Source organism: Cryptomeria japonica, chromosome 10 (genome assembly GCF_030272615.1).
Source record: "Cryptomeria japonica chromosome 10, Sugi_1.0, whole genome shotgun sequence".
NCBI classification, from domain to species: Eukaryota; Viridiplantae; Streptophyta; class Pinopsida; order Cupressales; family Cupressaceae; genus Cryptomeria; species Cryptomeria japonica.
The window spans coordinates 4670257-4696746 of NC_081414.1; the positions used below are offsets into that span (position 1 = coordinate 4670257).

The 26490-nt window shown below is 38.0% G+C and overlaps 1 protein-coding gene across 5 annotated transcripts in view; it reads left to right on the top strand.

Annotated features, from left to right (window-relative positions):
* The window catches only part of LOC131069404 (uridine 5'-monophosphate synthase), a 98729-nt gene extending 73577 nt beyond the window's left edge, over positions 1–25152 (top strand). For 4 of the 5 annotated variants that reach the window (XM_058004804.2, XM_058004805.2, XM_058004807.2 and 1 more), the window contains one exon: positions 24705–25152. In XM_058004804.2, the coding sequence (XP_057860787.2) occupies positions 24705–24836 (132 nt within the window). In that variant the 3' untranslated portion in view covers positions 24837–25152. Of the gene's footprint in view, positions 1–3919; positions 4059–24704 lie in introns of those variants that run through there. The other variant, XM_058004806.2, reaches the window with a different exon arrangement.
* Positions 25153–26490: the final 1338 nt, after the last annotated feature.

Here is a 26490-nt window from a genome sequence, read left to right on the forward strand (position 1 = left end):
TTACGTAGTTGCTTGTTGAAGATGTGGTTCATGCATGACTGAAAAGTGGCCGGAGCATTGGTTAATCCAAACGGCATGACCAAGAACTCATAGTGTTCGTAATGGCAGCAAAAGGCTGTCTTTTCCACATCTTGCTCCCTTATATGGATCTGATGGTAGCCGGAGTGGAGATCAATCTTGGAGAAATAGATTGCGCCATGTAGTTCGTCCAATAGCCCATCTATCTTGGGAATGGGTTACCTATTCTTGATAGTCTTCTTATTTAGTGCACGATAGTCGACTCACATTTTGAGAGTTCTGTCCTTCACCAATACCACCGAGGACGCAAAGGGGCTAGAACTAGGTTGAATCCATCCTTTATCGAGGAGTTCGTGGATCATTTTCTCTATCTCATCTTTGAACTTCTTTGGGTGGCGATAGGGTGTGGTGATAACGGGTTTTGCTCCTTCCTCCAACTCGATGGTGTGCTCAAACCCTTGGTGTGGGGGTATACCAGGTGGAACATCAGCGAAGACCAAACTATGCTCCTCCAGAACCGATTGAAGTCCCTCATCCTGGTAGTATGTCGGTTGCTCTTTCACAGGTTTTGTTGAGATCAAGCAATGTGCTGCCCAGACTACTTCATCATGTCTGAAGATGGCTTCCATCCTTTTGGCGGAAATCTCGCTCGGGCGCCTGTTGTGACGTTTTCACACATCGCCCCATTGCAAATGGGGACCCTTGCTTTTTTGCTTTTTAGGGTATTTTTTCTAGGTCTTTTAGGGTTTTGTTAGTTAGCCTTTGCATTTTGAGTGTCACCAAGGGGATCACATGGATAGCAAGCCCTGCTTGAGTGATGTCCTGATCCTGAAATTTGGCTAAGTCTGAAAGTCCTGATCCTGAAATTTGGCTAAGTTTGGAAAGTCCTGATCCTGAAATTTGACTAAGTTTGGAAACTGAAAAACCTCCAAAAACTAGATTTTGCAATATAACTCCTGGAGGTCTGAAACCACTCTCAAACATCCTGAAAGTATATATGGAATATAACTTAAAGTATCACTTATACTTAAATGTTATATTCCATAAAAATTATCCTGATAGAGAGTTCAAAAAGTCAATTTTCGCTCCTGTCCTTCACTGAGGATCCAGAGCGCATTTCGCTTCTGTCCCTCTCCAAGGGACCAAGGCGAAGCACTCCTGTCCCTCACCAAGGGTCCAGGGCGAAAAAGCTTATTGGAGTCATTCCTGACCTTGTTTGGCTAAATTGAGACATCAAAGGCATGACGAAGGACGAAATGAACGTGATAGAGCATCCAGACTTGATCAAAAATGATGGAGTTTTTGTCTAGAAAGGTAAAAGCGCTCCTGTCCCTCACTGAAGGACCAGAGCGATTTTCTTTATATGCACAATTTTAGACCTTTTTTGGACATTAACTTTTATTCATAGCCTGAAGTAAGATGAAATCTTCCCTAGCAAAGGAATTTCGAGATGAAAAGTGAGACAATTTGGCTTAGAAGGCAAAAAGTGCTCTTGTCCCTCACTGAAGGACCGAAGCTTGATTTTCAAATTTGCACTAGTTTTGCAAGATTAAAGTGATTTTATGATTTGAAGAGGTCAAGGGAGGCATGTTCTATCCATTGAATATAATTTGAGGGGTCCACAAAGGAGTAAATCAACCCAAGTGACAAAAAGTGCTCCAGTCCCTCACTGAAGGACCATGGCGTTTTTTCAAGTTTCTCTTCTTTGTTTGAGATTTTATGGCAAAACTTGACTTGGATGGGAAGGACGAATGATGTTGTATACCTTAGATGCGATTGAGGGTTTAAAAGACAAAGAAATACACCAAGATGTAAAAAATGTCCCTCTCCAAGGGTCGAGAGCGATTTTCCAAAAAGTGTAAATTTCTTGCAAAGCCAAGGCAAGTTTGTGATTGAAATGAATGGAAGAAGACATGATTTGCCCATTGAAGATAATTTGGAAGGTTAGCAGAGGACAGATAAGCTTGAAATTGCAAAAGTGCTCTTGTCCCTCTCCAAGGGACCAGGGCGAAAAACATGTTATCTAGCTCTTCTCGCCAAGTTTAGACAAATCAAGGTCAACAAGCAAGTTTGAAAAGATGTTTAAAATGCTTCGAGGTGGAATTGAGATGCAAGAGTTGCAAATTTTGATGACAATTGGCAAAAGTGCTCCTGTCCCTCTCCAAGGGACCAGGGCGAAATTTTGAATTCCCTCATCTTGTAGTGAAAATAGGCCAAGTGTTGGATATGAATGGAAAACAAGTGATTTTCTCCACCTGCCTGAAGAGGTTTTAGCTTGGAAAGGTGAAGGATTTTGTTTGAATCAACAAAAGTGCTCTTGTCCCTCTCTGAAGGACCAGGGCGAAAATGTTATTTAATGCATATTTGTCACTGACTTTTCTATTTTGTTTTGTGCAGGGTCTCCTAGAGTGATAATTGGACATGACTTGATACTTTTGAAGATTTTGAAGGCATGAAAATGGTGAAGTTTGAAGGTTAAAGGGAAAAGTGCTCCTGTCCCTCACTGAAGGACCAGGGTGATTTTTACAAAACCAATAATTTCCCTCCGAGATTATGCTAAGGCAAGGTTGTGCGAGATAGGAAGGATCTTCTAAAGCGTGGTGAACAAAGATTTGACTTCAAAATTTGAGAATCCCAGCCTAAAAATGAAAAAGTGCTCCTGTCCCTCATTGGAGGACCAGGGCGAAAATCTTGGAAGAACCTATTTTGCCTTGCAAAAATGAGTTAGACATGCATGGAACAAGTAAAAGAGATCATCACCTACTCCACAACGAGAATCGACAAATGAAAGATGAAGGATTGAGGACAAAAGTCAAAAGGCGCTCCTGTCCCTCACCCAGGGTCCAAGGCGAAAATGTCATAAGTCACGTTCCTTCTAAGGATCAAGTGATTTAAACTCAAGACTCCAATCAAAAATGCCATTTTAAAATGCCTAGATGAAATTTTGAACGTGAAAATGAGGAATGCAAGGCCTAAAATGCAAAAAGTGCTCCTGTCCCTCTCCAAGGGACTAGAGCGAAGTTAATAGCATTCATTATTTTTTACCATAATTGGGCGTTAATATCCTCCAAATCGCATTAGATGCCAAATTGCTAACTTTGGAATATTTGAAAAAATTAATTAAATTGGCATTTAATAAATTAATTTTGGGCCTCAAAAAATCGAATTTCTATTATAAAGGCATTTAAAATTAATTTTTGTGAAATTAAAAATTAAAAGTTGAGCGCACAAGGCATTATTTTGCCTTTATTGTTAAGTCGGCCTTCTTCTTAGTGGGATTTTATTTTATTTTAAAGCTTATTTGCTAGGTTGGCCTCAACAAGGATCAAGGTAAGCGCTCTATATAATGGGAGAGGTTCTTTAGCAAATTCAAATCATTCTTGCATTATCTCTCATGCGAACTTGAAGAGCTATTTGAGGAGGGCGAAATTCATCTTGAAGGCTATTGGAGAGGCGTATTTCTTGCTAGTTTGGAGGATAATTTCCAGATTTTTTGAAGACATTTGAAGGCGAATTTCCAGATTTTTGAAGAGGCTAGTGGAGTTTATTCTTTTCCAAGCTAGAGGAGGCACAATTTGTTCAAGAGAAGGCTTTGATCTACATTTTGCCTAGCGAATTTCATCTATTTTTGCATCATTTCTTAGAGTTTAATGCTCAAGGGAAGGTATGAAGAATTACTTTTTTGAAGATCTCATTCAAGACTTATTGTGATGCCATTGCAATTCTGTAAAATCTAAGTCTTGAAAATCCAATTTCCATTCATGATTAATTTGAAAATGTATAGTTCTTGATTTATCACGACTTTTTTCAAATTAATATCTTAAGTTTTACCTTTGAAAGGTCTTAAATTTCATACTTTAAGGTTTGATGCTCAAAAGACTAACTTTAATATTTTGTGTAGGCATCAAATGGAGATCCCGGAGTTGGAAGATCAAGCAAGGACAAGGGCGACCTCTAGCCTAGCATCGACAAGGACGGCCTCTTCCAATCCAGCATTCCAAGGCAAGGTACATCATCATCCTGCAAATCAAGGACACAAGAAGTCAGAGCAAAGGGTTTGTTGAAGAAGCAGATAGTTTCAGAAGAATTAATTAAAGCTAGCTTCTCAACAACATCAAGTTGAATATCTACCAAGATACAAGTGTCAGACGAGGTGGCATCCTAGTCATCACTTCTCCAGTCGGATCGATCCACCTCAGCATGTCCAGATTCAATGTACCTAACTCATGGGAGATGGCACAAACTCCGATGTACCTACCCCGGCTATTCATTGGTGGAATTTTCCAGAGAGGACATGTGTCCAAGCAATACAATTATTTCATTGGTCAAGCATTAAATGTTATGTAATGGTTGTAACAAACCCTAATTAGGGTTTTCATTGTTGAATCTTGGCCATTGATCTCAAATTGATCTTAGCCATCGAATTGTATTAAGGGCACTATATAAGCCTCGACTCTTCATTTTGTAAAGGCAATAGTAAGTTAGAGAGTTAGAATAGAAGAGAGAAGTTAGTGAATAGAGAGTAGTTAGAAGGTGATTAGAATAGCAATTAGAATAGAGTAGAGAGAGAAGGCAAAGATTGTTGCCAAGATGTTGTTGTAAAGACTTAAAACTTCATTGAAGAAATGGTGAAATTTATGGGTCGATTCGACAATTTGCATGGTCTCTATACTTCTCATATTTGATTTCATGTTATTAGATGAGTGGAAGAAATGTGCTTGATTGATGGTGGAATTCGTATATCCATACTACTAGCAGTTTGTTGATTGCAGACTTGCCTTGCGTAGTCCACTAGAATCATTTAGCTTAAGCTTAACTTCAATTGTTGCTTCTTCATTGATATGCATCAGCTTGATGGTGTCTATGCCTGCAGTAATGATTTGAACATCATAAAGCTTTCCTTCGAAGATCGCACTAACCTTGTGGAGATGGTCCTGGGATGTCAAAACAAGATTTAGTTAGAATTTCATCAAAGATCATTCATTGCTCTTACATTCTTAGTCTTAGGATTAGATCCTTTCCTCGCCCTCATCTTTTTTCCTTTTTTCAAGTCAAGGCTAGTAAAATCCTGTGTTCTAGCAAATATTCAAAGCAAATCAGAAGTTCATTCATCAAGTGTAAGTCCCCTTGTGATTCTAGCAAATCACATCATACCACAGAGAGCTTATCCACACGTAGAGATCCTACAACGAAGAACCTTGGAGTCATCTTGATTGATCCTTTTCCGCGATATCTTCAGCAATTAGAGGCTTTACTCAAGAGAGGATAAGGTACCCCTGGGTATTTTATTCTGTGTTTGATAGTGTACAAAATACACGTCTACAGCGCCATTTGACATTCCCCTGAGAACCACTTTCTTACCATCCACCTCGAATGAGAACTCCATCCTTTTGAAGCTCTACGTGTACTGGTCGAGGGTTTCCATCCATTGAATGCCCAATATGACATCTGTGTCATCTAGATCTACAACAAAGAAATTGTCGGTCACCGTGTAATTTCCCTTGGTGATGCTCAGTTGCGGAACCAAGTGAGTGCATGATAGGAGATTGCCTCCTGCCACCTTGACATCGAACCCTTCATGCTCCTTTGTACACAAACCCCTTCGGGTGACGAGTGATGAGTTTATGAAGTTGAGTGAGGCCCCATTGTTGAGCATAACAAGAACTCGTTGCCCTTGGAGTGCACCACGTACTCTAAATACTCTGCACCTTGGGGTACCTGCCAGTGTGGCAGTGAGGCCACCCCTCCGTACCAATGTGGAGATTCTCTCCGCTAGACTGGTATCTTCGACAGATTCTTCCCTTGGGGTTTCGCTTTCCTCATGCTCCTCTTCTCCATGGAACATCACTTCAATATAGTGAATCTTTCCTTTGCCCAAACATCGGTGTCCTAGTTCCCATGGTTCCCTGCAGGTGAAACAAAGCTTCTTCCTTCTGAATTCCTGTCTTGTGGCTTCATCGAGCGATGACCCCTTCGGAAAGGGTTTATTATCCTTCTCCCTCGGAATGAAAGGTGGTTTGGCATGTGCAAAATTTTTGGAAGAGGAGGATGTTGCCATGTTAAGGGCCTTTTTTATTGCCTCCGTGAGCGTGCTGGGGTTGAACCCTTTCACCCAACCTTTTAGTGGTTCCATCAATCCGTCCATGAACAAGACCACCAATCTCCGCTCTGAGATGTCAGTTACCAACACGGATAGTCTCTGGAATTCTGTGATGTAATTGTCCACAGATCCCGACTGCTTTAGTTGCGCCAACTCCTTGAAATTGAGTTCTGGATCCTTCCTGTCAAATCGATCTATGAGCTTCTCTGTGAATTCGGCATAGGAGGTTGTCTGGTCATGGCCAAGAGTGACCATTCCATGATGCCACCATTCATGCGCGACCCCTTCCAAGTGGAGTGCTGCAAACTTGATAGCTTCATCTTCAGGCATCGGGTTGAGTTGGAAGTAAGTATCTGCTTTTTGAACCTAGGCTCGTGCCGAGGTCGCTCCGGCCCCATCAAAGGATGACAGGTTGATCTTGCCAACCTTTTGCTTGATGTCATGGTTATAGTGTCCATAATGGCCCCGACTTCTGCCGCCCGAGTATTTCATTCGGAGATCCACATAACCCTTGAAGGATATGTCCCCCTCGAGATTTGCATCCCTCCAATCTTGGTTCAATTGTGCTTGCATCTTCTGAAAGGTGGGCTCTTGTTCCCCGCGTGGCGCTTTTGATTTATGAGGAAAAGTCGGCATCAGCGGTCGTGAATGTGAGCGTTTGACGTTTGACCTTCCCGTGACTGAATCATTGCCCCGTCCATTTTGTTCTCCATTCGTTTTTCCCAAGCCCAATTGTCGTTAGGTTTCCTTCATGATTTGTTGTCGTTGTTCTCCTCTAGTTAGGGTGTCGTTGAGCTGAGCTTGGCTTTTGGTTAGCTCCCTTAATAGTGCCATGACTTCTCTTGCAGGATCCTGTGGTTCCCCCATTCGATCGGACGAACAATACCTCCTTCTGGTGTACACTTGCATCCACTACACGACAGACTGACAAGATCACAAGCTTTGATACCACTGTAAAGTTCCTTGATCGTACGGTATAGCAGGCAAGGCAAAAGGGACTATTAGACTAGTTGGGGACAGGTTGTACGGTGGATAGGCCGTACGGTGAGAGAGGAAGGAGAGCCGTATGGTGTAAGTGTCGTACGGTAGAGTGAGAGAGAGGGGGGGGGGGTGGGTCGTACGATGTAAGGGCAGTACAGTGATGTCAAGCAGGCCGTACAGTGGAGCCAAAGAAGGCCGTACGGTGGTGAGGAAGGTGTATGGTGGGGCCAAAGAAGGCCATATGGTGGTGAGAAAGGTAGGCCGTACAGTGGTGAGAAGAGGAGGGGTGGTAGTACGGTGTGAGGCCGTAGGGTGAAGGTGTAGAGGTACGGTGAGCTTCAGCGGTTGTGTGGTTGTCTTCCGGAGTAATGGATTCTGAATATTAGGAGTTCCCCTTATGCATGTAAACTAAATTAACATATACGTAACTGGAGAAAGTAAACAATGATAAAATTCAAGATTTGCCAGATCCGGAATGAGTACAAATACAGAATAGGGTGAGAGGTGAACCTCACTGAAACTGCAAATACCAAATAGGGAGGGTCTTTCACCTCCATTAGGAATTCGCACAAGAGAGAATGAAATATCAAAATTCCCATACCTACAACAATGACTAACACGACCATATATATGGGCTCCGGGAAACTTCCCGAAGGGTTACAAACGGGCCGACGCGACCAACCAAAACTTGCCTAAACTAATTAATAAAAGGGCTTGAAAGATTTGTTTATTAGATTTGGGGCCTTACAAATAAGTAATTAGATTTATTATTTAATTATATCGGGGACATCACAATTTGGTTTATTTACTCAAGATAGTAGCAATTTAACAAAATTCTCCCCTAACTAGATTCACATGCAACCTCTCTGGACAGGTACCTCAACTTTTCTTTCAAGAATATCTCATTATACATGTACTAGGACTTGCAAAATGACATGCAACACCTCTATCAATTTTGGGAAATTTTTCGACAGAGTTTCCCCTTGCAAATTCATATATCTCAATCCGCAAAAATGACATGCAACATCTTTAGCCAATGCTGGAGAACTTTTGACAGAGTTTCACCTTACAAACTCAACCATCTTGACCTGTAGAAATGACATGCTTAAGAATAATTCCTCAAATCCACTACATGCAAACGCCCACACCATGAATAGTTCCCAATCTCGTCATTGGAGCTTCCTGGCAAACTACAAATAAAGAACACTATTCTCCTTCTGGTCGTTTACCAATGCACATTGGAAGTTAACTCTCCTTCATTTCCAAGCAATATTTTAAGTACCGACCTTCCAAAAGACTTGCTTCTTCAATTCAAATGCCCTCCTTGTGCAAAATTTCATGTTTTGAGAGTCACAACACAAGTGGTGCTCCCAAGTTTGCATGCAGACCTTGGTGCAAGAGGCCCTTATGAGGCCCTTATGAAGACTGCACTAGTATTCACTCAATTTGGTCATCAATTGCTTAACACAATTTGACTTTCATTGCTGTGGTAAGAAAGTCCCTAGCATATCATTGAGAGCTATATGCTATTGTCTAAGGATGCAAGCATTCAAAGCACTTAGGAGACCATCATTCGTACAAATGATAAACCATTACATTTCTTGTAGATGGAGAACAAATTAAAAGAACAACATTGATAATGATTTTCACATCTTTAACAGTTCTTCTTGAACATCCTTCATTAGAAAGGGGGGGTAAATCCAATAGAAGATTGTGGACATGAGACCAACACTAGGCTAGAATTATTCTAGATAGATTCAAAATTCCAAAAATTATCAAAATCAATTCTAGATCACTACTTCTAGGATGACTTTTGCCATTTTGACACTTGTTTGTACTCCATAAAACATTGTCAAATATTGATATATTGATGAGACCTCCTTATATCACTCATTCTATCACTTGTACATAATTTTCATTTGCATTCTCTTTCGGAGAGGGTTTTTTTTTCTATGTGGTTTTTTTCCTTTTTTTGTTTGTGAGAGATGATTTGTGTTAATCCTATGTGGATCCGGTTAATACTGAGAGGGGGGGTGAATCAGTATTAAGACCAATTGAAACTTTAACTCAAAAACAAACTTATCTCAGATCTGAAACCAATTAACAAATATCTCAACTTCTGTAATCAGATCTAATACCCTCTTTATCAGATTTGCTTTACACATTAATCAAATCATTTATCAATACTTTCACCACCAAAGCAATCATATAAACTTGATCATTTACCAACTCATTAACCTTATCAATAAGATCAAAAAATTTCTCAAACAACTTCTTATCAGCACGAGTAACCTCTGATAAACTTCTGATAAAACATCATAACCGGTGTCTTAGAAATAATGCATGAAATAAACAAGAACACATGAAAAACATTCCACACATGAACACCATAAGTTTTTGATGTGGAAACCAAATAGGGAAAAACCATGGTGGGAGTTGGTACCCACAAATATTTGTACTCTTTCGAAGTATGCCCTGTTAGGAGCTTACAATACGCTCGGTTAGGAGCAGACCCTGTTAGGAGTCACCTGGTTAGGGGATTTGCCTTGCAGCCCGGTTAGGAGCTTGATGATCTGGTAGGTTCAACCTCGTGAGAGGATTTAACACTCTTTTGAGAGCTGCCTTGTTAGGGGACTTAAATGTTTAAGGCCTGTTAGGACCTACCCGGTTATGGGATTTAACCTGCTGCAACTGTTAGGAAACAACAGTGAGAAAATGATTTGTTTACTTGCACTTCTCTGCTTGGTTGATTAGATCCAGATATACACAACACTCTGCAACTCTCAGACAGATCTCACACTGCATTTGGACAACTTAACACATTCTCTAAGACCACCGACACCATAAACATCAATTGTGTCATCCTAAATAGCCATCTCAACTAGGTAGGCCACAAAACCTAATTACATCATGAATTTACAATTCAAATCATAAGAGATCATCATAGATCGCTATACAGATCATTACAACTATTTACAATGCAATATCAACCGTTGGTTGATCATAACCCATCATTGAAATCCAATCTGTATCCTCAAAACACTCTACTAAGCGTTTTGCTATTTCCCAAGAAAATGTTCCTTGAATTGCGCCAAAACAACAATTAAATCTTTCACGCGGGTTGTGTCGTGTTACCAACTTTAGGTAGACTCGCCGTCGATCACTTTCATAACAAAAATCATTACTGGTTTTATGATTTCTTCACTGGTCTTTAAACCCTACTAAAACCTTAGCAAAACTTCGTCAGAAATTTGAAACACGCCTTTCGGTAATCTCCACAAGTTCTGGTTCCAGTCAGATACTCCTTTCCATGATACAAGTTTACCATCCAAACTGCAAATCACCAATCATCGCCGATCAATTGATCCAATCAAAACAACTTTGCTTTACCGGTTAAAGTCCTATTTCACAGACTATAGGTCTCTGTCGATAAACCCTGTCCTCCGGTAAATCAAATCACTTAGATGACAAAACAAAACATCAGGAACATCAGTTGACATTAGTTGCCAACAATGACAACACAAATAACTGATCATGTCATCTATTCATAGAATCTCAATCTCTTCATCACAAATAGACTTCTATCCTTTACCGGTGCAGTCATCCATCTTCAACTGCATCACTTGTATCTATATCAGTTATGCCAAATGTCAACAATCTCCCCCTTTGGCATTGATGGCAACACTAATCAGATATACAATCAAAGTAACATCATCATCTGCAACTTGCTTGCCGGTATCACATCTCTGTCGATTCTCCTCCCTTTGTCATCTCCCCCTTAACCAATGCTTCACTCAATCTGATCGTCTTTAACTTCTCACATGTCTGCCATATCTGATTTCTATTCATTTCGTCTTCCCCTTTGACAACAATGCCAAAGATATAAATGCATCACTTGTCTCCAATTCTACTGTTGCCTCTTCCATCATCTCTGCTACTCAAATCAGAAGAATTGCAACAAAGCATTAAATCAAAACTTTACATCAGACTCACTCCCCCAAAGGAGTAGCCTGCACCTTCATCAATCCTTAGTGAAAAATAAATATGAAATCCACAGGATTGATGTATCTCCATCATTTTAGTTCTTCTGGTGTAGGGGTCTAACCCCTAGTTTACCTCTGAGAAACTCAAAGGTAGCCTTTGGTAAGGGCTTAGTAAAGATATCAGCTAACTGATCTTTACTCTTCACATATTCCATCTTCACCTTCTTTTCTTGAACTTTTTCCCTTAGGAAGTGATACTTCAATTCAATGTGCTTGGTTCTAGCATGAAGTACAGGATTCTTAGAAATGTTGATTGCACTTGTATTATCACAATAGATAGTCATCGGTTCTGACATATCTATCTTGAATCCTTCTAGCACATGTCTCGTTCATATTGCCTTCGTGCAATTCATGGATGCAACTACATACTCAGCTTCAACTGTAGATTGAGAAACACAAGTTTGTTTCTTGCTTGTCCATGCCACTAATCTTCCTCGAAGTAGAAAGTCTCCACCAGTTGTGCTTTTCCAATCATCCACATTACTTGCCCAATCAACATCAATAAAGACATCCAAAGTAAAATCTCCTTTATAGGGATACCATAAACCATAGTCTACTGTGCCTTTTAGATATCGAAAAATTCTCTTCACAGCCACCATGTGACTCTCTTTAGGCTCTTTTTGAAATCTAGCCACAAATCCTACATCATGAGCAATGTCCGGTCTGCTATGGACAACATAGTGTAGCTTGCCAATCATAGATCTGTACTCTTTTTTGCTAACAACAGGAGAAACATCTTCCTTTGACAACTTGCAACCAGTCACCATCGATGTCCCTATCGGTTTGCAGTCTTCCATGCCGAAAGTCTTCAACACCTCTTTGATATACTTGGTCTGACAAATAAAGATACCACCATCCAGTTGTTGAACCTTTAAGCCAATAAAGAACTTAATTTCACCGATTAGAGACATTTCAAATTCCTTTTTCATTATATCAACAAAGTCCATACACATTATCATTTCCACCAAAAATTATGTCATCAACAAATACTTCTGCTATCAGCATCTTCTCTCCATCAGTTTTCAAATAAATGTTGCTGTCCTCACTGGTATGTTGGAATCCAATTTTGATCAAATGTGCATGTAATCTCTCATACAATGCCCTCGGTGCCTGCTTTAGACCATATAGTGCTTTGTGCAATTTACACAGCATGTCTTTATCATCTGTCAAGGAAAATCCATCCGGCTGTTCAATGTATACTTCTTCTAGAATCCCATTTAGAAAGGCTGACTTGACATCTATTTGGTAGACTTTGAATCCCTTATATGCAACAAATACCAATAGCATTCTTACTCCTAATCTAGCAACAGGTGCAAATGTTTCACCATAATCCTCACCTTCCTCTTGAGCATACCCTTTGCAGACTAACGTTGCCTTTGTTTCTTACAATTCTTCCTTCTTCATCCAATTTATTCCTGAAGACGCATTTTGTTCCAATTACTTTCTTATCCTCTGGTCTAGGAAGAAATGACCATGTCTAATTCTTCTCAATTTGATCTAATTTTTCATTCATTGCATTGACCCAATCATCATCTTTTAGTGCTTCCTTAACTGTCTTAGGTTCTATTGTAGATATCAAACATGAGTTCTCTCTGATCTTTCTCCTGGTTTTCACACCTACATTCTTATCACCAATTATTTGCTCTTGTGAATGATTCAATCTGACATATCTAGGTATTGCCTGTGCCGGTTCTGCATCTTCATCAGGTTCTTCATCTTCTTCCTCACTGTCATCGCTTACTGGTTGAGCACTTAGTTCTGCATTTGCCGGTTCTTCATTATTCTTTGCTTCCGGTTCAATGATCACAAACTGTTCCTCATTATCATCCTTTTCAGGTTCAGATCTGCTTGTACCTTCAAACTTATCAGATAAATCATCAACTTTTACATTAGCACTTTCAATAATTTTCTTAGTTCTCTTATTGTAACATTTATATGCTTTACTCTTAGAAGAGTAACCAAGAAAAATTCTCTTATCAGATTTTGCATTAAATTTCTCAGTGTAGTTATCTCTCTTAATAAAACATTGACTTCCAAAGATTTTAAAATAACTAACACAAGGAGTTTTTCCATACCATAGCTCATAGGATGTCTTATTGTTACCTCTTTTTACCAGTTTAAAGTGTATACAATAGCACTGACCGCTTCTCTCCAAAACATTTTGAATACATCACCCTGTAATAACATGGTTCTTGCAGCTTCAACTATTGCTCTGTTCATCCTTTCTGCTATGCCATTCTGCTGTGGTGTCTTCGGAGCAAACATTTGTCTCTTTATACCTTGTTCATCACAATACTTAACAAATTCATCAGATGTGAATTCACCTCCTCGGTTTGATCTTAAACATTTCAAGTTCTTACCGGTTTCCTTCTCAACCAGAGCTTTAAATGATTTAAATTTATTAAATGCTTTTGATTTCTCTCTCAAAAATGTTACCCACATCATTTTATAATAGTCATCGGTGAAGATCATGAAATACCTATCACCGTAATAACTCTTTGTTCTCATAGGGCCACAGAGATCAGTATGTACCAAATCTAAAACATTTTAAAAAATACCATTCTTGCTCTTGAAAGAAATAGAGGTCATCTTACCGATTTGACAATCTTTGTGTATCACACTATCCGGTTTGACAAGTTGGGGTAATCCTCTTACAACACTTGACTTGCTTATCTTAACCGAATTATCAAAATTAACATGACAACATCTTTTATGCCATAACCAACTGTCTTCCATTCTTGCAACCAGACAATTATTAATATTACTATTCAAATGGAATAAGTTACCCCTAGTTTGCTTCCCGGTAGCAATCAATTCACCATTACCTCCAAGAATTCTGCAGACTCCACTCTTAAACTCAAGCAAATAACCTTTATCATTGAGCTGACCGACACTTAAAAGATTATGCTTAAGACCATCAACCCAAAATACGTCATCAACATTACTCTTCCCATTTAGAGAGATTGAACCTTTACCTTTCACCATGCAAGGAGAGTTATTTCCAAATCTAGCAACACCTCCATTAAATTCATTAAGGGTTATGAACTTACTTTTATCTCCGGTCATGTGGTGTGAGCAACCACTGTCTATAATCCATTCATCACTATTCTCCATATGAGATACTAGTGCTAGTGCCATTTCATCTGATAGTTCCTCCTTCACGGCTACAAACACAATTTCTTCATTGTCATCTTCTTCTTCAGACTCCTCATCGGTCACTCCTTCATCTACTGCAACATAACAATGATTCTTGCCCTTTCCTTTGAATCTTCTAAACTTTTCTTTCTTATCTTATCGGTGTTAGGGCAGTTAGCAGCAATATAATCAATTTTTTTACAAGAGAAACACTTCCAAGGTAGCTTTCCTTTATACTTACCAGTGCCTCTTGGAAATGTTTTTGCTAACAATGCCTCAAGTTCCATCACTTGATCTTCATTGTCTTCATTTCCCTGGTTACTTCAATGATTTGTCCTGCGCTCATGATTTTGACATATATCTTTTCCTTTTCTAGCAGATGAACCGGTAACAAAAGCTTTAAAGGCAGATTCAATAGATTTTGTCACACTATTGTCAAAACTATTTAACTCAAAAGCTGTAAACTTACCAATCAATGAATCAACAGTTACCTTATCCTTTGAAATAGATCCAAGTTCTTGGATTGCCGATACTCTTATAGCATACTGAGGTTAAAGAGTTCTAAGCATTTTACTTACTATTGTATCATCTTCTATTTTACCTCCAACACTCTTTATGCCGCCGCCAACTTCTTTGATTCTCTGACCATACTATCCAATATTCTCTCCTTCAAGCATTCTCATGTCATTGAACTTTCCTCTTAAGCTTTCCTCTTTGGCTCTTTGAACATGCTCATCTCCTCCATAGATTGTCTCTAACTTTTCCCAAACCTCACTTGCAGTTTCCAATCCTTGAACATCAATATATTCTGAATCAGATAAAGTACTTACAATAGCTTATAGGGCTTGCATGTTATCTTGCTGCTCTCTGACTTCATCCGGTGTCAAGGGAGTAGTAGTAGGACCAACATATGTTGTTTCAACTTGCTTCCAATATTGTGCACCAAGACCTTTGATGTAGATCTTCATTCTGTCTTTCCAGATCTTGTAGTTATCCTTGTTGAACTTGGGACCCTCTTTCTTCATCATCTTGAATTCCTCAGAATCTTTTCCTCAAGCGGTTAGGCTTTCTGCAGACAGAGGACCAAAACTCTGATACCAATTGTTAATCCTATGAGGATCCGATTAATACTGAGACCAGGGGTGAGTCAGTATTAAGACCAATTGAAACTTTAACTCAAAAAACAAACTTATCTCAGATCTGAAACCATTTAACAAATATCTCAACTTCTGTAATCAGATCTAATACCCTCTTTATCAGATTTGCTTAACACATTAATCAAATCATTTATCAATACTTTCACCACCAAAGCAATCATATAAACTTGATCATTTACCAACTCATTAACCTTATCAATAAGATAAAAAACTTTCTCAAACAACTTATCAGTACCATTAACCTCTGATAAACTTCTAATAAAACATCATAATCGACGTCTCAGAAATATTGCATGAAATAAACAAGAACATCATATAAAACACATTCCACACATGAACACCATAAGTTTTTGACGTGGAAACCCAAATAGGGAAAAACCACGGTGGGAGTTGGTACCCACAAATATTTGTACTTTTTCGAAGTACGCCCTGTTAGGAGCTTACAATACGCCTGGATAAGAGCAGACCTTGTTAGGAGTCACCCGGTTAGGAGCTTGATGATCTGTTAGGATCAACCTCGTGAGAGGATTTAACACTCTTTTGAGAGCTGCCTTGTTAGGGGACTTAAATGTTTAAGGCCTGTTAGGACCTACCCTGTTAAGGGATTTAACCTACTGCAACTGTTAGGAAACAACAATGAAAAAATGATCTATTTACGTGCACTTCTCTACTTGCTTGATTAGATCTAGTTATACACAACACTATGCAACTCTCAGGCAGATCTCACACTTCACTTGGACGGCTTAACACATTCTCTAAGACCACTGACACCATAAACATCAATCGTGTCATCCTAAATAGCCATCTCAACTAGGTCGGCCACAAAACCTAATTACATCATGAATTTACAATTCAAATAACAAGAGGTCATCATAGATCGCTATATAGACCATTACAACAAATTACAATGCAATATCAACCGTTGGTTGATCATAACCCATCACGAAAATCTGATCTGTATCCTCAAAACACTCTACTAAGCGTCTTGCTGATTCCCAAGAAAATCTTCCTTGAATCGCGCCAAAACAACAATTAAATCTTTCACGCAGGTTGTGCCGTGTTACCAACTTTATGTAGATTCGTCGTCGATCACCGTCATAACAAAAATCATTACCGGTTTGATGATTTCTTCACCAGTCTTTAAACCCTACTAAAACCTTAGCAAAACTTCATCAGAAATTTGAAACACGCCTTTCGGTAATCTCCAGAAGTTTCGGTTCCAGTCGTATACTCCTTTCCATGATACAAGTTTACCATCCAAACCTCAAATCACCAATCATCGCCGATCAACCGATCCAATCAAAACAACTCCGCTTTACCAGTTAAAGTGCTATTTCATAGACTTTAGTCGTCTTCCGGTAAACCAAATCATTTAGATGACAAAACAAAACATTAGGAACATCAGTTGACATCAGTTGCCAGCAATGACAACACAAATTATTGATCATGTCATCTATTCATAGAATCTCAATCTCTTCATCACAAATAGACTTCTATCCTTTACTGGTGCAGTCATCTACCTTCAACTGCATCACCTGTATCTGTATCAGTTATGTCAAATGCCAACAATTTGTACATTGGTAATCATATTGCTTCTTGCGTCATTTGCATAATAATTCCTTCTCCCTAAGTTGTACTTAAGGTGTTGTGTTACAGTGATTAATGTCTTGTACCTAGAAATTTCTTAGTGGGGACTTATTGACATGTTAAGTTAAGTCCTAGGTGTCATTTTTTGAATTTAATTATAATGATCTCATTTACTTTTCAGTTACCTAGGCATTTAATATTTGCATCGTGTAGTGAAATGGGGCCTTAGCCTAGAGACATAAACTAAGATCTTAATTCCCAGATCACTACATTCATTGGAAGAAATGACCAGCAAGATCCAACTTCAGTCCAAAAGGAGAGCTAGATGCTTTGTATGATTATTTCCTCATTTGATTTGAGTTGATTTGATGTGGATATGTAATGACAAGGTAAAATGATAGGAAAATCGACAATACTTAGCCTAAATAGAAAGATACAGAATTGGAAGCTAACACAAAAGTACAGATTTGGAAATGGGGTGTAGAGAAGAATTTGTCATTGAAATCTTGAGCTGAAAGTGTTGATGCAATAACATTACAAATCTTAACAAATTCCATCGTGAAATAAGTTGCTATAGCTTTGCTCTTGTACTCAGATCTGCTCTTGAATGAAGGAATTAGGACTCTTGAATTGGAATGATAGCTTGTGAATTCTTAGATTGTGAATGATAAATGATTGCCTTATATAGGGTTCTCAAGGTGTTTCTCAATTTCATGCCTAAAATTCAAAATTCGACAAACATTAAAATATTGTATTAAATTGTTGAAATTCGCATGAAAATTCGTATGAAAAAAAGGTGGTTGTGGTTTTTTTTTAGGGTATTCAATAAATGAAAGCCTGTTATTGGTTGAAACACTATATTACTTTGTGAGTTTTGAAGAAGTCACAGTCAAGCATGGATTTTTCTCTTAGGGCACAATGCTATGTAGCCAACTATTATGATTTTTTCCATTACCAAGACTTTGATTAGTGAGCAAAGAATGACAACGTCAAGTTCAATTGTTTAGACTACCCTTTCATTTTGAATCAGTAAGTAAAGCGTGACAACTATTTAGTTCGAAAAGTTTCTTTCTAGTGCTTTCATTGAGTGTTGACTTGTAGAGCCAAAAACTTCAAGACTTTGACTACAAATACCTGTGCATGTACTGTAATGTCCCCACTTTAGCAATTGACCAAGTGTGTATGCGTTAGCCTTGTTCTACATGGTCCCGAGGGCTAACAAAGGGTTTAAGGGGATCCTAAAGTGTTTTGGCCTAGTCATTTCCAGTTTGGGCCAAAACGAAGTTGATTTACTCAGTTTCAGGCATACTTACTATTTTTAGTAAGTCAACAGGACATAGTGGAGGCCAGTTTTGGTGTTTGGATTTGATACTCCTCGGTGAGAGCTTTCCGATGAGCTATCACTCGCATTATTTGGAGTTCGATTGCTAATACATTTTAATGTCTAAAGTTTTATTAAAGTAACATTTAATTTAATTGTAAAATATTAAAGTGCTACTCTAATATTTATTTTATGGGGATCTGTACCCAAGGGAGACATAAGTGAATATTTTAATATATGTTTTATATTGCTCATCTTTTATCCCACATGGCCCATGAGAGTTGAGTGGACCCTTGGAAAAAGAATAAAAGAAAGTGTTTGTGGCTTCATTAGATATGTTGAATATGAGAAGAATTGGTATGTGTGAGTTGCAGATCCGTTCTTGGCATTAGAGGACATCTATCCTCTCTTGTGACATTCTAGACATCATTCCCCTGGGGTTTGGCCTTTGGAATCCATTGCTATCAGCTTCATTATCAGGCAGATTGGGTGCATTTCCAGCTACAGGCAGATTTAATGTTTGTTCATATCTTCTTCCCTACTTGTCCGATGCTTATGCCATTTTGAGGAGATGATTTTATGAAGATATTGGACGTGTTGAAGACAAATTAATATTGCTGCAACACTATTCATCCAGGTACTATTCACGTGGTTACTATTCATGTCGCTGTAGCAGCAAGATTGAAAATGATTGGTGGAGTATTATGTCAATAATGTTGGAATAATTAGTGAGTTGATAATCTGCCATGTATTTGATTTTATTAAAATCTGAAAATAACATCTTATCAGCAGTAGTTCAATTTTCAGTTTGCATATTATTGTAGTTTCATTCTTGTCCATATTCTGTGATTTCAATTCCATGTAAAACAAACCAACATTTCATTTCCGGAGCCATAAGGGAATTTAAAACATTAAATGGAGAAATAAGGAGTTGGATGCAAACTGTTTGATAAAATTTCTAGCAGCAATTGGTATGGTTTTTGGGCATTCCGGGGTGTCCATTACATGTACACATTTCATCTTTAGAGTTTTTCTAATTTACCTAGTTAATTTTATTTAGGTTTGTTTGTCTTTTATAAAAAGTTAATTATGCCTCTTAAATTTTAATATTGGATGTTTACAAAAATTAAATATTATTTTATTTATACTAAACTTTTATTGAAAAAATTCATTTAATAAATTTAAATTTGATATTATTTTATTTTATTTTTTACCTTTTTAATATTAACATTTAATAAACTGAAATTTAGTAGTTTAAAATATTTAATTTAGATTTTTATATTGTTAATATATAAAATTTAACATATTTGAATTAAACATGAGTGAGGATGAGATGAAAATCCATTCTCGTAGTGAACATGATTCAGAATTTGAACCTGAGAATGAGGGGGGTGACCATGGGGCTGATCTTAGAGCTCAATCTAGTTCCATGGCAAGTGGACCATCTAGTATAGGTTGCCCTTCTGAGTTGTTGGCACAGTTTTCTAGGGGTGCTTATGATCCTAGATCACCTCTAAGACAGATTGCTTCAAGAGTAGAAGGTACATCATATACAGGTGGGGGAACAAGGAAGTGGAAGTGCAACATTTGTGGGGTTGAATGGTTTGGTAGCATCACTAGAGTGAATGCACATTTACTTTTTTGGATAAGAAAAGGTGTGGATCATTGTAAGTTTTTGAAGGAAACTAAAAATATGAAGTACAAAATTGAGATGAACAAGCTTTGGGGCATTCTAGATGACACACATGCTTCAGTCCCTACTACTTTGTTTGCTAGGGCAGCCTTTTAGCAAAGCCAGCAAGTTCAACATCTTACTCCTCATGCATCATAGACGAGCGGAATGATGTTTAGACCATCCACTTTCACTTCTAGTGCCATGCCCCAATCACGAGAGGTTAGGGGAACATGGAAACACAAGTTGCACACATCGTAGAGTAACCCCATAACTGATTTGTTTAATGTGCAGCTAAAGGATGAAATAGATGAGTCCATTGGCAAGTTCTTCTTTGCCAATGGCATCCCATTTCATGTTGCAAGGTCTCATTATAATGAGATGATGTCTATGGTGGTGAAGGGAGGACCATCATATGTGCCACCAGGTGAGACAAAATTGAGTACCTCGATCTTGGATAAGAGATATTCCAAGATAAATATTTTGATGGAGAAGATGAAGGCATGTTGGGTGGCATCTGGGTGTAGCATAGTTATGGATGGGTGGATGAACATTAGCCATTGTCCACTCATGAACATCATGGTCACATGTGCAGAGGGCCCATACTTCCTTAGAGCAGTTGATTGTAGAGGGCATCACAAAGATGCTGATTATCAGTTTTAGGTCCTCAAGGAGGCTATTGAGGAGGTTGGGCCACAAAATTTGGTCCAAGTAGTGACAGATGCAGCCCATGTGTGTAGAGCAACAAGGAAACTCATTGAGGCAGCCTATAGACATATTTGGTGGATCCCATGTTGTGTGCATGCCATGAACAATGCACTCAAGGACATGGGGAAGATTGACTAGATTAGAGGAGTGGTCAATGATGTGAGAGATGTGTAGATGTTTATCTGCAACCACCACACTTCACATGCACTCTTCAGGACCTTCGCGAAGGAGTTCTTGAAACCAATTGAGACCAGATATGCATGCTATTTCATTTTCTTGGAGAGAATAATTGAGTTGCAAGAGGCATTGCAACTCATGGTTATGACTAATGAGTGGAATAGGTCTGAGGCCAAGACAAAGCAGGGGAGAAGGGTGAAGGAGATGGTGAAGAGCGATGTGTTTTGGACTAATGTGAAATACATTGTCTCCATTTCTCTAGTATTCCAGGTCATCAAATATGGGGATGGGGATGCCCCTAATCTTGGAGAGGTGTATGAGTGTATTGACTCTATGCTTGACCAGATGAGGGTTGCTGTGCGAGTGAAGGACCCCTTTCTAGCATTCTACAATGAGCACATCTGGCCAATCATTCAGAGCAGATGTGACAAGTTGAACACTCCTTTGCATATGGTTACCTTTGCCTTGAATCCTAAGTGGTACAAGGCTAGATCAGGAAGAGTGACACCGATTCAGGATGATGAGGTGAACGTGGGTTTCTTTAGGTGCATAGAGAAGATGTATGATTCTAGAGATGTCGGCATAATTGGTACTAATTGGGGAAGATTTGCCACTCTTAGGGCTATTCAGAGACAACAAAGATGGATATAGGAACCATGGCACAAGAGGACCCACTTTTGTGGTGGAATTGTCATGGTCCGAAATTTTTGACCACCACTCTAGTTATTCGTCTTCTATCCCAGGTTTCTAGTTCTTCAGCTACTAAGAGGAACTGGTCTACATATAGCTTCATCCACTCTCTTAAGAGGAACAAACTTACCTCTAAGAGAGCGGAGAAGCTTGTGGCTGTAAACAGTGCTTTGCATCTCATGGACCGCAAGACACTTGTGTACAAGGAGAGTCCAGCGACACGATGGGATGTAGAGGCAGAGGGGCCTTCATAGATTGATGAGGATGATCCTACCATTTTAGATGCAGGGCTGGTTGGTTTGAGGTTGAGGGATGTTGACCTTGAGTAGTCCAGCAGTTCCAGTGCTTAGGAGTTTGCAGATGATTAAAGGCCTCCCTTCTCTACATTTTGAGTTTTGACATTTTGGCATTTTGTCTTTTTTAATGCTATTGCTATTAGTATCTTTATTTGCTACTCATTGTAATGATGAATCATGTAATCATCTTTATAGACTTTGTGATATCTCATATGACATTAGATATTCATATTTTCGATATAGTAGAAATCTCCAATTTGACAATTTCATTTGTCAAATTTTATTTAGCAATTAGCATTCAAGAAATCTTCATATTTAGATTTAGTATTTCAAATTTTGCTATTTTATAATTTTAGTATTTTTCTAATTTCCTATAGTTTCATTTGAAATGTGATTCTTATACTGTTATATTTTTATACATCTTTTCAAAACTAGTTTTTCAAGTACTATAAGTATATTTAAAACTATATCAGCAGCTTCAGCCCGCCACACCACCTTGCCATCCCCTTGCCGTCCCTTTGTCATCCCCAAACTTAGGCCCTTTGTCCCCCGTCTTTAAAACCTGTCCCCACCGATCGTGGAACACTGGTTGACAGTCTATTTTGTGACATCTTAAGATTGCTAGACAAACAAAGGTGGTGAATAGGACAATAGTGCATCTTCTGGGAGTGTGCAATTCCAAGAAGTTTTGCACTTGGGATGAAAGTGCACCTTTTATTCAACATGGTTACAACAGATCGCTTCTTAACTCTACTGAAGATGGCCCTTTTGTTTGGTTTTCTGAGTGCTGGTGTCAATTGATATAACGTGCTACTCTTTGGTGTGGAAACTCCTTAGGATTAGAGCCAAGTTTATGAAGCATATTGAGCATTCAGCAGCAAGTGCAAACTTCCATGTAAAAAGCTAATGATAATTATAAGCTTGCCACCATAAGCACTGGGCACTGCATGAGTTCAGGGTTGGTGATTGAGTATGGCTTGATTTACAAAAATGACTCACAAAACCCTTTTTAAGATCTATCCTCTTTGGTATGGCCCATACACCATTATTAAGAGGGTTGAAGACAATGTCCACTAGGTGGTGCATGCTATACAATGACGTGAAAGCCCTAAAACAGATATATCCACCATATATAAGATTAATGCATAGTATCCGCCATGCTAACTGGGTGGTGCATTCTCCACTGCCATTTCACTTCCATCCCATTCTATCTTCAACCGTGTTAGAACAATTCCTCTTTGTTTGAGTTCCTCATATATTCAAAAATTGCTTTGGGGCCTTCGTGTGCAAATTTGAGTAAATCATAATTCCATCTGACTTGAGTCATTTTTAATGATCTGGCTTGCAGTTCCTGATGAATGGTAATTGTCATTGTAGACACATAAAAATTTCCCTTAAAAAGTGTCCTCTTATCAAATCTCAATTTTCTAATCATCATCAAGGTGGATCCATTATAATATTAATTCCTCATTTTCCATTATACTATTCATATTCATAGTCGTATATCATTATTTCCATTGTCCATTATTCACTATATTTTAATGTATTCATTCTCCATTATATTATTAATATTCATATCATTAATTCATTAAATCCATTTAAATAAAGTATATTTCATTATTTATTCATTCCATGTATTTAAAATAAAAAACTAAACACTCCTTACCACCCATTTCTCCTATACCACTAATCTACTATTATCCCATATTCATCCCACAATCTAGATCCACCCGGAGAACAACTATTTAAACCCAATCCCTCTCTCTTTCAATCATCTAGCAATTCAATCTTTCATTTGCATGCTTGCATTTTCGAAGTTTTCTCTTGCATTCAAGTTTTCATATTGTTCATTGTGCTCATCATCTCCTTTATTTCTCATCTCTGTGTCATTTCATCAGATTTGATATCTTCGTATCTGTCCATCATAGCTTCTTATGCACGTGCTTCTGAGAGCATGCATATGTTGAACACAAGATCTTGATTGGTAGGAGAACAATGTAGTGAGATTTTTTGTTTGTTTTCAGTTTTGCATGTGTTATTTTGTAGGTACTCCATTGATAAGATGTTGAATCATCTGAATCTTGTGCCATAAGATCTCAGATTTGATTTTCTCCACCTACAGTCACTTAGTCATTATATCTTGGGTACTTTTCCCATGGATCTGACAATAAGTTGACTATAATATTGATAGCCAAAGTCATCCACTTTATGTAAGGGTTAGGACCTAGTATTGATCTTGTAATTTTCCTGAAGAAGGTTTTTGTAGGAAACTCGGAATGTCAGAATTAAAAACATTACATAGTGGTATTCAAATTTCAGATACATAATATGATGAACAACTTAAAATAAAAAGTCTTTAATGTCTCAGTAGTTTTTAAGGCTAGCATTGCACCACTCACACTTACATGGTAGTTTGAATGACTCAAATTTTTATACTGGCTGGCTTAACAAGTTAACTGCTTAAACCAAAGATTTAAGGTAAGCACCTCATCAAAGATAATCCCACATCAACATTATTTTGCTAGGATGCCATCAAATACAAAGGAGAATTTTTGTTCAAAGCTTCTGTAGAAGCCATTTAGTTTGCTGTGCCTGCCTATGTTTCATCACATGATTTTTGCTTTTTTTGATCTAGCTTGTTAGATGAAGTATTTTTCGTTTAATTACTACTGATAAATTCACAACTGATAGATTTCATAACTTCAAAATTAAAAAAGAAATCATCTTTTTATAACCATACACAGAAGCATTGGAGCCTGTATACCAATTGGTTCCTCTACCCTAATAATTCAAACAAGTGATTTTGTGCTTTGATGCAGGTTGTTTCGGAAAGGGGTAGTGACATAATAATTGTGGGCCGTGGTATTGTCAAAGCAAAGGATAAAGCAGGGGTAGCAAAACAATACCGATCTGCAGGGTGGAATGCATATCAAAAGTCTTTGGGTATATGATTCAATGTGGGTAGTTTTTAATGCAATTAACTTGTACTCAATGAGCCGCCTTCATAATATTTTGGTACTGCCAGTGGATGCCTTGTTTTTCTGGTACTTAATTAAAATAAAAGTTTTTGTTTGAGCTGAGTTTCTTGTTACATGTAACTGTGCGTTAGTTTATAGCATCAATGTTTCGGATCATACTCAGTGATCCATCATAAGGATGAGAAAAACTAAATAAGTACTTGCTTGCACGTTTGATAATTATTCTTGTAACTGTTATCATGACTCTACATAAAATAAAAACATACAAGAGTCTTGTTTTATTATTCAATTTTTTTATGAAAAGATTCTTTTGTTTCTTTTACAATTACGAATTAGCATGAAATACAGTAGAAATTCTCAACCTTAAATCATCAATAAGATTTTTAACTGTAAAACTGAAAGCAAAAGGCAAATTTTAAGAGGCTGCATTTTCATCAAATTTAGATGTCAGTAGCGGTTTGAGTGGCTTATGTATTTATTGAATGATCTACACACTGATATTATAATTATGGCCGATCATGAGTACTTTTATAAACTTTATGAACCATGATACTATTTTAAGGAGTATACACTCTTTGGCAGAATATTTTTGGGACACACTGTATATCTATTTTTTGTATCAAAAAAGAAAACAGTTTGGAAAAAGATACACAGTTTGTCCCAGAAATCCTCTTGCAAATACTACAAGGATTGTGGAAAATTTATGCCGAGTATACACACTTCTGAACTTTATTGGATGTTTTCAGTATACTCTTATTTCTTTATTATTTTTGATCTTTGTATATATATTCGATTGAATAATTGTTTTTCTTTAATTAAGTTATAGTATTTATTTTTCTAATAACAATCTAATGTTTTTTTATATTTTATAAATTAGTATTAAATATATCTATAAATAATTTAAATATACATTTCTAATGGTGGAATTTGCTTACCCATTGCATTTTCAAATTAGTTTTGTATTTATTTTAGTGGTTCTTACTAAATTCCAGGTTCCCAACTCAAAACTAACAGGTGTTATAAATTTGTCAAAACCCTAACAGGGATAATCAGAAAACTGTAAACTGGAATGAATAACCAGATCTGAAACAATAATTCTCAAACAAATACCCATATCTAAAGAGATCAGTCCATGATACTTTCTGCAAATATTAAGTACATGTTACTTTCGAGAAAACCAGATGTCTTTACAACGACTTCATCAGTGGGTTCCCAAATTACAACAGTAGCATTATAGGTAATGGCACGCTTCACTGTGCATAGAGGAATGAACTTCAGTAAGGAATGAATGTTGGACTGTGATGCACCTCGGTGATGCTGTCAAATTTGGTTTGGTTCAGACTGGATTAGTTGCTCAGTAAGATACCCTAGGTCTGCTAGGTTCTCAGCTACCATCCACTTCAGCATCAACTCAAAATAGACCTGGTCTGGAAATAGGCATTTGGATCTGCCGCTGTGGTGTAACCCTCAATGTTTTAGCACACCAGAGTTGACTTCTGCTGGTACAATGAATGGCGATGACCTCCCTATCCAGTGCTGCATAGAGCTTTTTCAGATCTGCAGGTATTTTCCTTTATTCATGCTGATCTAATCTGATCTGCCACTAAATCGCTGCTAGATTGACCTG